At 29.4% G+C, this 14,240-nt stretch overlaps 2 protein-coding genes across 5 annotated transcripts in view; one reads left to right on the forward strand and one right to left on the reverse strand.

Moving 5' to 3' along the window:
- On the forward strand, positions 1-4,496 carry LOC141450973 (pre-mRNA-splicing factor SYF2). Its single transcript, XM_074121934.1, has 4 exons — positions 1-144; positions 1,286-1,426; positions 2,550-2,842; positions 3,565-4,496. The coding sequence occupies exons 1-4, from the start codon at positions 52-54 to the stop codon at positions 3,728-3,730; spliced, it is 693 nt and encodes a 230-aa protein (XP_073978035.1). The 5' UTR covers positions 1-51; the 3' UTR covers positions 3,731-4,496.
- Positions 4,497-5,597: 1,101 nt separating this feature from the next.
- The window catches only part of LOC141450970 (uncharacterized), a 33,981-nt gene continuing 25,338 nt past the window's right edge, over positions 5,598-14,240 (reverse strand). For 2 of the 4 annotated variants that reach the window (XM_074121927.1, XM_074121928.1), the window contains 5 exons: positions 12,362-12,498; positions 12,162-12,273; positions 11,060-11,185; positions 6,716-6,775; positions 5,598-6,038 (listed from right to left, as the gene is read on the reverse strand). In XM_074121927.1, coding sequence (XP_073978028.1) covers positions 6,013-6,038; positions 6,716-6,775; positions 11,060-11,185; positions 12,162-12,273; positions 12,362-12,498 — 461 coding nt within the window. In that variant the 3' untranslated portion in view covers positions 5,598-6,012. The other 2 variants (XM_074121930.1, XM_074121929.1) reach the window with 2 other exon arrangements.

Consider the following 14,240-nt stretch of genomic DNA (forward strand, 5'->3'; position numbering starts at 1 on the left):
AAGTGATATCTGATGTTTACCAGTTAAGTTACAGTGTTCAAATAAAAAAGAATGGAACAGAGTAAAGAAGAAAGAAGAACTGAGAGTATTGAATGTAAATATGCAGAAAGAATGAAAAAACTAAAAGAACTTCATTTAAAAAGGGTTTGTACTTTGGCATCACTTTCGCATTTATTTATTTTTAATGGTCATTATTTTCCCTTACCGACACTTTCTTGTTTTTAAAAATTTTCTCAACTAGTCGTTTTATCTTCAAAACTTATTCATTTGTTAAATACATGTACATTTTCCTAGATATACAAGGTTAGGCCAATGAGAACAGCGAAGGTCTTTTGGTCGTAGCAAAAATTGTATTATCTTTATAAATCTCAAAAATATTCTGATTTTGGTTGTGTAATTGTTGTTTTGTTAGTTATTCGTCGTGATTACTGATTAGTTGATTTGACAGAATATCTTGATTTACAAGCGTCCAAAGATTACGTGTTATTTCCATTTTCTTAATTTCTTCCTTCGTTGAAATTTCTTATGTTCTCTCAAAAAACTGCATTATCCGATTGGATATGCTTTACGTGAACACAATAACAGTTATTATTTTAGTAGACACTTTACCTATTCATTACCAATATCTGTTGAAATTTTTCAAAATGAGTTCGGGAGGAAATTTCATGGCCACTGATTAGATTTCGTTTTAGTTATAAAGAGTTTATATGTAAAAAAAATACGCTTAGCTCGCAGCTAGGGATCATTTCTAGGTTGAAGTCGAATTTTAGAGATATTCACATGGAAGAGATAAAACACTACCCTATCTCAGTATCAGATGAACTGATTTAACTGTAAATGAAAATGCTTTCAATGACAATGAACTATGAATAACGTTAGTTATTGAAATTGAATTTCAATTACAAGCTAATATTGAGGCAGAATGTTCACTATTAAACAGATGAGAAGTTTGACTTCGTTGCTGAATGTCTAATTCACTCCTTTTCCTTTTGAGGCGGACTGTTTTCGAAGTAAAATTGATCTCTTGACTGTTTTGACATAATATTTATATTGTCTGACGGCCCTTTCTTATTAATTATATTACGAAACTTTGTATGCTTGTTATCTTATTATCTAACGAAAATACAAACCACTACATCAATACACATGTCAAATTTATTTCGTTATTTAAGACCAAACTCCGGCAGACGTCTCTACAATGCCAATTAAAGTTTTTGTATTCTTTAAAACTACATACATTGTTTTATTTTAATTAATCAATAAAATTTATTATTATGTTATGAAGAATGAAGCTCGCCAGCTAAATCATAAAGAAGTTGTTGAAGAAGATAAAAGAAATAAGCTTCCTGCAAATTGGGAAGCAAGAAAAAGAAGAGCTGAGTGGATATTAGATGATGAAAAGAATCGAGAAGAAGCTGTAAAAAATGTAAGTTAAGATAAAAATGTTACTTAAATTGCCTGCACTCACTATCATAAATACAATATTTACTTCAATGATAGTGGATTCATCTAGCTTTTTTTTTCTTAGTAGCATGATTCCTTGTCTCGTCCTTATCCTACCATTCTCTCAGCCTGGTCTTTATTTCCCTGACTTCTTTCGATCATACACTACCTTGCTTAACATCAACACCCTAGGCCAGGGGTCGGCAACCTATTTTAAGTAGAGAGCCATTTCTCCTTAAATAATTTTAATAAATCTTACCAAGAGCCACAAGGATGGTAGTGTAAACAACTCTGTAGATCATTTGTATTCACAAATTATTATTTTACGATATTCAATAACATTTAATTGTTTTATATATTTATCTTCACATATTGCAAAGTAAATAAATAAAATAAATAATGACTAAACCTGTGTTTGAATGAAAATGGAGGCAGCCTTTATAATTACGTACTGTATTTTAATATAATTCTATTCAATTTCTAACCTATCACATTCAAAATTCTTTTTGAAAAAAATATCTTATAAATGAAATTTTCATTTGTTTCAATAAAATTGAAATATACAATTTATTTTGGGCAGGCTGAAGGGCCACAAAATTTGTATAAAAGAGCCGCATGTGGCTCGCAAGCCGCGGGTTGCCGACCCCTGCCCTAGGCTCTTTCTTAACCATCCTCTTCGCTCCTTGCCCTTAACTTGTCACAACCATTTAGGATATCATTAATATTTTGATAATGTCACTTTCAATTTTGGTCTCGCTTCGAACATTGATGTTCTTCACCAAAAGTAACCTCTTGCACTGTTTCGTTAATATTTCTACACCGTACAATAAGATACTCTGAAGATTGATGAGAAGATCAGTCTCTTGGTTCCGACCAAAAAGTTACCGTAACTTCAATCAGCATAGCCTAACAGAGCAAAATATTAGAATGAAACTTATGTTAACACATCGAAAATGTTGAGTTCGCAGTTAATTTTAACCGTCTTTGCAAGCATGTATTTTATATTTTTGTTGGGTTTTGGATTTTCATCTATTGTCGGAATTTAAATGATCAATAAATAAAATGTTATGTATTAATTTTTTATTTACATGATTTATGATTTTTAGGGGGAAGATTATGATAGAATAAAGTTACTGAATATTGAAGCGTCAGAAGCTGAAAAACTTGAGAGACGAAAAAAGAAGAAAAATCCAGATCAAGGGTTTGCTGATTACGAACAAGCAACAGTGAGACAGTATAATCGCTTGATAAAAAACATCAAACCAGACATGGATGATTATTATAGAAAAAGAGAAAGATTAGGTGAAGCATTTTATGGTGGTCCAAATACCATATTGCATGGGTTACATGTTGATAAAAAGGACGACATTGATAGAATGGTGAACGATTTGGAGAAACAGTTAGTACATTTTTATTATTAATTTTTAAGGAGTATTAGTACTTTTTTTCAGCAGACCAAAACCCTCAACATCTTGGAGAAGCTTGAAGAAGCGTTATACCTTCGCCAAAAAGCGCGTTACGTTCTTGCCTCATTAACTGGATGATTCCGCCTATCTCTGCGAATAATTTTGTTTGTTTCAGGGGGTTGAAAAAAAAAATTATGATCACACTCCTGTTTTTAAAGGAAGAAATTTCGTACTATACATTTAAGACGTTTTAATTAATTTAAAAAGACAATACATATATTTTTATGTTGTAATAAATCCATTGATAGCATGTTGCATCCAAATTGAGAAACAATTCATTTTTTTAATTTACTATTTAAATGAAAAGTAGCGATAATGATGAAAGTGGTGTTGCCATTGGGCAGTTGTAAATAGGACCTCGCGGTGTCTAGCTGTCAGCTGTTAGTCAGCTTAGGAGCCTTTTACAGCTCATTGCCCGGTGATGAATTGTGTTTTATATAACGACAGAACGTTGTGCACAGAAAAAGGCTCAGGCAGTTAATGGCCTCAGATGTTGACGTGCATTAAATAAAAAAAATTATTATTACTATTATTATTAATATTATTTGTGCAGAAAAAAAACATATTGAACAACTTAATATATTATTACTATGTTATTTTAATTTGAACTTAGTTAAAACAGTTGCTTATAATTTTTGTATTTTTGTTTTTACAGAATCTCTAAACGAGAAAAATACAGCAGAAGAAGAACACACAACGATGATGCTGATATTGATTACATCAATGATAGAAATATGAAATTCAATAAAAAACTGGAAAGATTTTATGGGCAGTATACTACGGAGATCAAACAAAATTTGGAGAGGGGTACAGCTGTATAATTTTGATTTGTGTAGATTTGTGAAGTACAAATGAATTTAACAACTTGGAAGTATTTAACTAAATTAGTCAGAAATATTTGTGTTAAACTATTTTTTATTAAAAATCGCTGATGAATATTGTAATAAAAGAGATATTTATAAAAATGTATAATAATAACAACAATATTTACTTTTAAAGAAAATATGTTTGTGATACTAGACTCAGGGATCAGATATTTGCCTAATTTATTCAGCAATTTTTTTTTATTTGTTCTTTGAGAAATGTTTTAAAACCATAGAGTCTGGTGTTCATTAATTATTTCATAACGTTAATAAGAGAAATTTTACATTGATACCAAAAAAGTTATTTTATACAACACTTACCAGTTATATCCTACTAAATATTTTTTAGCGATCATTGGATACTTTGCTACTAGATAGCTGATACTCGTAGCTGACTTTCCCTACCCCTTAGTAACCGAAACACAAACCAATGGGCGGCCACTAAAAACAAATACGTTAATTATTAGTGAGCTTTTAAACTGGGACACACGTTGTATGGGTAAAATGGTAGTTATGAAAGTAAATTCTTCTTAACTGCAATAATTATTTTACGCATTCCAGTTTTACATTAAAATAAAATCTTCTTAAAATCATTTATCTTCATTCTTCATGAAATATATATATCAAAGATCTTCATTAAAATGCATTATCTCTAATGTGAAAAAACATAGTTATGATTATAAAACTTTTTGTATTTAATTAATTAATAAACTTGTCAATTTTATTCTGCTATTTTTATGCGTTTCAGTGTGCAATCTACGCAATTTTTAGAGAACATTCATTTTGTGATTTTTCTGTTATTGTGGTTAACTGGTTAAAAATTAAATTTAAAAAATAGTTACCTCAGCGTTAAAAAAGTATTTTCTTGGCAGCAATACTTTGCCTCATTTTTGTATCTCTAACGGAATTGAAATTTTTTAATCGTACTGTACTCAGAATATTTTATAATGAACATTCTTTAAAAAGAAAAGAATTTGCTACCATCATTCAATAGATATCAAAAATTTAATATTCCGGTTCTTCTTTAAGAAGCAATATGAGTATTTTTCGTAACAATTGCATAATTATAGTGACTTCTGATTCTACATGCTACAATGAAAATGCGCCTGACTGATGCAAATAAATATCAAGTAACGTCTATAACGGACTGAAACCCTGTGAATAATCCCAGACACCAAGTTTATTCTGTGAAAGATGCCTTCATTATTGCACTCATGTTGATCTACCTACGGATCATAGCTGTGGGGATGAGCTAGATCCTCTAATATCTCCCGTATCCAATTCTTTCAAAAGTTTTCCGTCATATTGGTAATAATGCTACCTGTAATGTCTCTTAATCTCTCGCTTCATAAAGATCTAAATAACCCCTTTGTGACTGAATCTATCCATTCACGATTCTTCGAATTTCCACAGATCCTCTACAATCCATCCATAAAAAACTTTATATTCTAGCCAGATCGGGTTTTCATCCATCTACTGAGATTGTCAGGTTTAGAGTAAAGAAATGTGAACTCCCATCTATAAAGTTTGTGTCACTCATCAGCCCAAGAAGAGTCGAGAGCAAAGGATTACAAGGGAAGTGGAGACAGTTGCCAACAATTTACTGGAGTTCTATTCGACGTCCTTGCTTCCCATATTTTTTCATTATGATGCCCTACTCAAAGGCATGTTCTGTTGTTAATCATAAAAGAAGTTTAATTATAGTAAATTTTTTCTTAAAGAGTAGGAAAAAAACTCTTTAATTCCACAGAAGCAATCACAGGGCACACTTGTAAATTATATTAGTAATCTACTTTTAAAACATTGGGAACCAGAATTCAGAAAATCGTATTGAGAATATATTTTTAAAATAAAATTACAACTTTTATTATTCAACATGATCACAAAGCTATAAACTGCTTTAATAATGATAATAATATTTTAAAAAAATTAATATGCAATTCGATGAGACAATGTGATTGATGATTAATTTTCTTTATCGATAAGAACTGGTAACAAAAAGAAAAGTCAGTTAATACTTGTTAAAAAGCGTTTCAGAATCAAACCTCGGGCTTTTTAATCTTTAAACATTATTAGGTCCTAAAATGTATGAATTTAAGCTTATTATTAGATCCTAAAATGTATTTATTTAAACTTACATACATTTATTAAAACTGGATCCATTGTCCATTTTATTACACAGCCTTGACATGAAAAATATATGTACATTTTCGTATTTGTCATCTTTTAAGTGTTGTTGCTCAGATTGCCCAGCTATGAACGACCTCTGAAAAAAAAAGACAAAAATAAATTTTGTTACTGATGCAAATTCAAAATTTTTAACATACTTGTAGCCTCTTTTTTAAGAATTCGGCTACATACAAAATTTCATAATATTTTAGAGAATAGGAATAAAATTGAAAGAGAGAAAAAAATGTCACAGTGAAGTAGAAGTTAATAAATTTAAAAAAGAAAAAAAGATACCTTAAAGTCTTGTCCTTACTATCAACTTTCCACTATCAATTTCCATGAAAACCAAAGAGTAAATGCTCGCTAAAACCTAATGTTTGTCCCATCCCTTAAGTTTTAGAACATTGTTGAGTTTTCTAATGCAATTAATTCTGTGGATTTATTTTTTCTAAATAATAAGAGGTTTTTAAGCCTAACAAATAATCGACGTATATTAAAGTATCTTTCGTATTACATAAAAAAAAAAAAATCTTGTATTTTCTTTGCCACATTTCCTCACGAATTCTTTTGGTTAAAAATATTCTATTCTTACTCACAACACCAAATTAGCTTTGTTAATTAATACTGAAGTAGTAAAATGCAAAAAATCTTTAGAAAATTCACTCAAAATAAACAATGAAAGAACGGAAAGGTAATTTCCTCAACGAAACATTAAGAAAGCAATAAAACTGTGCATGCCTTGTATCAATATAACTTAATCTAGATATAACTTACTGCAAGAAGGAAACTTGTGATGGGTAACACGAATATGGATGTTCGGTGTTTCACTCCCTTCTGTATACAAACAAAATTTTTTTTCAAATTTTTATTTGCACAACATCAAACAAAATAAATAAACAAATAATATAATCAATATTGTAAGACCTTATATGTCCAAAATTACAATATCATCTTTATAAATGGTATATCTATTGTAAAATTTTTATATTTTAACACTTTCAATTTATAAAATTATTCGTTATACAACAATTATTTAAATGTACAAAATATTATTCTTTTTTTTACTAAATTATTTCTTTAATTAATAAGAATGAAAGTATATATCACAATAAATTGATAAGAATAAGTGATCTTAGAGTTCATATAGTCAAGATGGTCCTTAAAATTAACAAAAATGTTAATTTCGGTAACACAAATAGTTTCGGAGACAAGAAAAACATTTATATTCAACTTAATAACACATGCTGTGACTGAATTAGATGGGTAAACAAAAATTAGTTGACATAACGATTTAAAATTAGATGTAGCTTGAAAATTGGATGCAAAATTAATAATATATAGGAGAATATTTATGAGGCTAAATACGCCATTTTTTAAAAAAATAAAAACACATCCCAAAATTAAATGTTCTTATGTATTTACACAGTTGGATTATTTAAGCTGCAAAATTAAATTGAATTTTTTTAGCGAACTAAATAATTTAAGTTTATATCTTTGACTTTATCCAGCATTGCGTGCTTAACCATGCTTTGATAGTTCAGGTTTAATTAGTATCCTGAATAACATTTGAAAAAGACTTATGGTAGCAAAATTCAAAAATAAATTAGAAAACTGTTATAAGCTCAAATGATAATTTTCAAAACTGACAATCATTTACAAAAAATGACAAATACAAAAGAGACATTTAAATGTTACGCTCAAAATAAGAAGGAACATGCGCTTCACTTATAAAAAATATTATTTACAATTTAAATTTACAGAATAATGTCCTTATCGTACTAAGTTTGTGATGTCTGAAGTTAATTTTGAAATATCTGAGGTGATAATTTGGGCAAATAAGTTTATTGATAAATACACCCGTCAGGATAATGAATAGCGTTGCAGGAAGCAGGTCGGTTTTCTGGAATTTAATGGATAAAAGACATTACGATGGTTAAAATAATATTTTATTCACTTCAAGTGAAATTTCAATTTATTAGTCAAGAATTATGAATCGTACCAAAGCTATAATCTTCTATTTTCATGGATGCGATTCGTTTAAAGAAGTAATATTGCATGGCCACTCTTGTTGAGTTAAAGTTTGTAAACAATTAGTTTCATAAGAGAGAAAATCATAAGGCCACTGACGTTTTAATCGTATAGGAGGATGATTTGGAATGAGACTGCAAGTACTGATGAACAACTGAGAGTTTGAACAACTTGGACTTACTAACGGAATTTCTAAATTTGTGTGAATGGTTAGTTTTTAAACATAAAATATTTTGAAGCGTCTCGTTACTGTTCAATACCGTATCACCAAGTGGGTTTTAGTATAGAAATTTGCATGAGTCATTGTGATTAAGTAAAATATTAGATCGTTAGTCTTGGTAGTCTTTTACTTAGTTGTTAGCACCTGTTTACTAAAGTTCGTTTAAATCGTGTGCGCGGGTTCCAAATCAATATTTTTTTTTAAATACAGCCCAAAACAATGGACGAGATAGATCGGAGGAAGAGTGATGCGGCGGAGGATGAAGAGAAAATAATATTTTGAGATTATGTTCAAAATGTATGCATATAATATCAAACGATAAGGGCATTAATAGATAAAAATACATGCGAGTAAAATTTATTATTTACATAAAAACATATTTTATAGAAAGTCCTTCAAGAATGATAATTTAAGTACTATAAATATAAGATTATAGATGAGTGTTTATATAAGTTTACTACAGTATTGATTGCATCTACAATATTAATTTTTTTTTTCTTGCTTTTTTTTTATTTTTATATTACAGCTGCATTCTCTGAAAGATTTATTTCTGAAATCATAGCTTTTTATGAAAGAACTCTAATTTCAGAAATATTGTAATATCACTTTTAGACGTTCTTATATTTCAAAATTTTAATGCATGTCAACATAACAAACACAATTTACTAAGTTGATTTTGTACTAAAAAAATCATGCAGGTACAATTTTCATTTAGTTTTATCATTAAAAGTAGTCATTAAAAAAATGAACAGAAAAAAATAATTTGTTTTAAACGACAAAAAAACACACAAAATGGATCCTTAAGGAAATGTTATTGTGATGAAAATTAGTTACAATAAACAAATGCATGATTATTTTTGAAGGCACTCATTTTAATTGTTACTAATAAATCTTGGGCAAATTAAAGGTACCTTATTTAGGTATGTTTTAGAATTTAGTGTATTGTCACTACAAATTCGTAAATAATTTTTTGTTTTACTTATTTTAAGAATGTTCTCATAAATTAGGGCGGCGAAGATTTATTCGCGGATTAGAGCAAAATTAAAAGAAATTGAATGTACTTTCACGCTTAGAGACATGGAGAGAAGGTCTTCTTTCTTAAATTAGAGACATTTTTGTAATGGCCAGCCATAGAATAATATTTTTAAAGAATCTTTATTGTTGTTCTACAAGTAGGTAATCACAACCTTCTAAAAACTGTTTTAACAACAGCCAGCAATAGGTAGAAGAGACCAGCTACATAATAAAGCAAACAAAAATGTAAAATATTTATTGTTAAGAAATAATGGTGCAAAATAATTAAAAATCCCAATGATTTAATTTAAAAATGAAAGATAAAGAACCGGTAGAATTTATCATCATATGGTATCGAAATTGCCTTTAGGTTATGAAGTTGTGTACCTTAAATCATGAGCAAATTCACCGACTTCTAGCGAATTACCCTTGAGTTTGTGAGGCGTCCCTTTATGACGTTTTCTTTAAAATACATTTCTGCACACTGCAACTAACTATTTTCTGTGAATAAAATATTTTTGGTTGCCGCTGATGTAAAGTAATGTCTATTTTTTCAGGCAGGCTTTATGTACAACAACCAATTAGGTACCGGTAGAGGTAGGCGATTAGCAAACATACTTTACTACAATGTTCATATATTAAACATAAAATAAAATCCAAGACCTAGACCTGGAAACAAACCCAGTACCACAATACCCATTAGCGTTGGAGGTAATCTAACCACTCGGCTACCATGGCCACTGATGATTTGGATGGTATCCGAAACGTAAAGAAATAATAACTTTTTTTTAAAGGGGGAAAAATAGACTCTCTGGCCACTGTGGGAAAAATACATTAGCTTTGTATCTTAATTAAATCATCGTTATTAATTATAGCGTAAATATAAATTAACCAATCGTACAATCAATTAGATGTATTGTATAAAACCACATATTAAGTATTAAGTGAGAATTAGGCAGGCCAATGTTACCCTGCACGAAAGGAGCTCAATAATATTATTAGTAATATTAGACAGGATTACTTAGAGAACATCCTGCCTATTTTTTTTCGAATCTCATTTTAAATCTGGAAAAAAATGTGTAAAAGAATTACATGTCTTTAAATTCGTTTTGACTAGAGTTTTTACTCTCGTCCCTTATTCATATGCAGTTTAAAAATAAAATTTGGGACAAATAGTAGAATAGGATAACTTCATTTTAAGAAAGCAATATTCAATTCTAACCTCATCCTGGAACTAGAACCGGTAGAATTTATCATCATATGGTATCGAAATTGTCATGAATTAATAAGTAAAATCGAAAGTTTCAATCCAATTTCACTAAATAACTAACAAGTTCTTTGTACAATTTACAAAATAAATTGTTATAATATCCTTGTCCAACATCAAGTGATATTCTTTTCTTTTTATCAAAGGAGAGATTAAATGTCCTGCCCATTTAAATTGTCACTAAAATTTCACAAATTGACTTTTATTAAGTTATAATTATTTGAAAAAAAATGTCTTTTATCTTTAAGGAAAACATTTTAATCCTCCACAGTAATTCCGTCATGGAATCAATACGAAACAATTCCGTTTCGGTCACACAATAACTGAATATGTTAAATAGTTGAATTTATTTTGAATTCTTGCAAAAAATAAAAGTGCTTCCAACATCAAATATTTTTACAAAAAGTTAAATCAACTCAAAGTTAAAAAGGAAAGAGAAATTAATTATACTTTTTGTTTTGTTGTGATGAATAATAGTACAAAAATATTTAGTTTTGTAACAACCGAACTGTGTTAAATTTTAATTTATAACACGAAAAGACCATTTTCATGCATGCAATATCATTTCACAGCTAACTGACTTTCGTACCTAAAGTTATTCGAGGCATAGTACAGGACTCGCACTGGTTCAATAAAGGATGATTCTGGAATGTGCAGATATGACAACGCCAATGAGGTCCTTCGTTTCTTTCTCCACCTGAATAACCTGCCGCCCCTGTAAACAACGAATGATCTTAAAGTTAATCTAGGAGGCAATTACTGTTTACAATAATGTTACTAATTCCATCGATAGCAATAATTCCAATTTATTTTATTTTTTTAAAAAATTATGTATGGTGCGCAAATATTTGAGATTATTAACGCCCAGAGATTTTTTTCAGTGCACTGCCGGTCACCAGTGTTATTTCTTTACGAACAACACTGTCCATCACCGGACAGTGAGCTGTAAGAAGCTCCTAGGAAGAGAAAATCTAAGAGTCAAAGCTGCTGGATTCGAACCCGGGATCTCCTCATAGCCAATCCGTTTCCTATAACTATTGTGATATTATTTTTGTTTACCGCTCATTAAAAAAAATAATAGTTTTACTCTAAAACATGTTCAGATAGTCCTGTCACTATTAATTTAAACTATACTATTGTGGAACAATTTGCTTACTATACAAGACTAGATTATACATTCTATCTCTGGATTTCATTTATGCATAGTTCACTTTCAAAAGACTGCAAAATATGTACATCTGATGCAGAGGGGCATCAATTAGTTGATCGGGTATCGCGAATTCTTTGTAGAAGAAATATGTAAGGCTCTCAATAACTTATCATGCGACAAAGTGCAGTATTGGAAAGGTCACCTTGTGGAGAGATTAACAAAGTTGAGAGAGAATATGTTGGAAACGTTTTTTAACTTGAGTGCAATATTATTCGTCGTTCACGTTTACTAAAAAAACTGGGCAGATTTCACATTTACAAATGAATAAAAATGTTCATTGCCAAATTTGATATTTCTTTTGTTGATGCTTTTGATGCCAAGTTGAAAAAAAAGGCGCGATATGGCAGTGCCGCCTAAAATTCCTAAGCGCCAAGTAAAAAAAAAAAGAATTTTTTTAGACCACATCTGATTAAAAATTAGTGTGTAACAAAATACATTTTTTAATTATACCAAATTAATAAATACACAAAATATAGCTTACCCCTCAAGTCTATACTGGTCTTTATATTTCCACTTTCTGGACTAGAATCTATTTCAGACCATAATTTAGCACAGTCTTCTTGCAAAGCAGCTATCTCTTCGGCCAGAGTTGCCTATTTAAGAAAAAAAAAGAAGATATTTTTAAAAACGCATAGCAATTACATTCAAAAGATACTTACGAAATAAAAATAGAGAATATACCTTTAAAGGAGAATTTCTTGCTGCTAATCTAGCTTTAAGCTCTTCCGAGCGTTTTTGCATCGCTTCGAGCTTTTTTTTATCCTTTTCTAATTCTTTTTCAAGATTATTTTTACGTTCTAGCTGAGTTTCTATAAGCACTGAAAAAAAAACATTTTTTTTCAAAATACATATTTTTTTTTTTAAACACATGTTTTCTAATAAAAATTTTATACATTTTATAATTCATCAAATATTGCCAATAAATAAAAGATACATTAGTTTTTCATCTATCGAACGTGGCCATGAAACAAACCAGAGATACCTGCCAACTTAATACCTGATTCTATAATTAGAAATCTACATTACGCAAACATATACGCTGTTATTTTCAATTTCAGTAAACAAAATTGTGAAATTAATAAAAGATTTGATCAAAAGAATCTTTGCACTATTATATAGTTTACACATCTATTAAAAATCAAATGAAAAATAAAAATAAACTGAAGTATAACAGTTACATGACTTCTAGCTATTATTTTAGATAAGTATGTACAAATTTTTCCCATGAGATTTTTATTTATTCATTTTTGAATGCATAAATGAACAATGCATACATGAAAGTATTTATGGAAATCGATGGAAATTAAAGAACGATTCGCTATTCCTAAGTGTGTCTTCATTACTTGCCACTGGCAAGATTCACACCTTAAAATATAAATTTCCTACAAATTCACTTTTTTTTTTAAAGAGAAAATTTGAAATAAAACCACTCTGACTAAGCAACCAGAGAGAAAATACGAAAAATTCATAATTATCTCAGAATATTTTATAAGTTAATGTGTAAAATAATAATAATAAAAACAGTAATAAAAATTATAGGCAAATGCTATATAATAACCATCTAAGAGCTAGGAAACTTAGAGACATATTAAATCCAAAAGTATAATAATTAAATAAGATTCCTTTTCCTTCATTAAAACTGTTAATTTTGAGCAACAACTGTTGCTTCATCCAATCATATAACATATGTTCCACTGGTTTGTTGTATTCTATCCAATAGTAGAGGTTATTATGGACCTTTCTCTGGAGCCTAACACCATCTCTGCAAAAGTTGTGACGAGATTCCAGAAATTAGGAGCTTGATTAGGCCTCGAAAAAAAGCAGTATATCGAGAACTGTTCTTTGTGGGATGCATGGTGGGAATTTTCTTCAACATATATAGGCTTGTTTTATAACAAGACAGACAGACCACATTGTCCTTGTTTTGAACCTCATTGGATTCCTCAATGCGAGAGAAATTTCGGCACAGATAACATCGAAGTGGTTTATTTTTAGAATTCTTAAAACTCAAAAATAAAATAAATAATCAAGCAGAACATATCACAATTATGCATGGCCAATCTGTTGAAATTGTTTGCCGTAAAAATAATAATAATAATTTAAAATAAAATTTAAATCAAAGATAGTCAAACTAAAGTTTCAACTTGTGAATTGGCAGCAGCCTCCCGAGTTCAAAACTACTAGAATGGTAATTTCACAGTATTTCCCAATTTTTCCCGTTTAGACCGTGTCGAACCCTAAAACTCTAAATTCATCTGAGAATACCAACTACGTACTCGAAGGTAGTGTATACTAAATATGTAAGAAATCTAATTTATATAATATTTGTCACTTTTATTTGAAACATTTTTTCAGAAAAATGATTTTGGATTCTGTTAAGTATTTGAATTGGATTTTCAGCAAGGATTCATTCATATACGCGAGTTGCCCCTCATATTTTCATCTATTTATTCTAAAGAAACAGAAAATTTGATGAAAAGTTACTTATTTTATTTCTTATAAATAGAGAAAGAGAAATGAATGTACTAGTTCATGCCAGATTTTTTTCAGAGAAATGTTT

This window comes from Rhodnius prolixus, unplaced genomic scaffold (assembly GCF_049639745.1).
Source record: "Rhodnius prolixus isolate KJV_2025 unplaced genomic scaffold, Rpr scaffold_8, whole genome shotgun sequence".
Lineage (NCBI taxonomy): Eukaryota > Metazoa > Arthropoda > Insecta > Hemiptera > Reduviidae > Rhodnius > Rhodnius prolixus.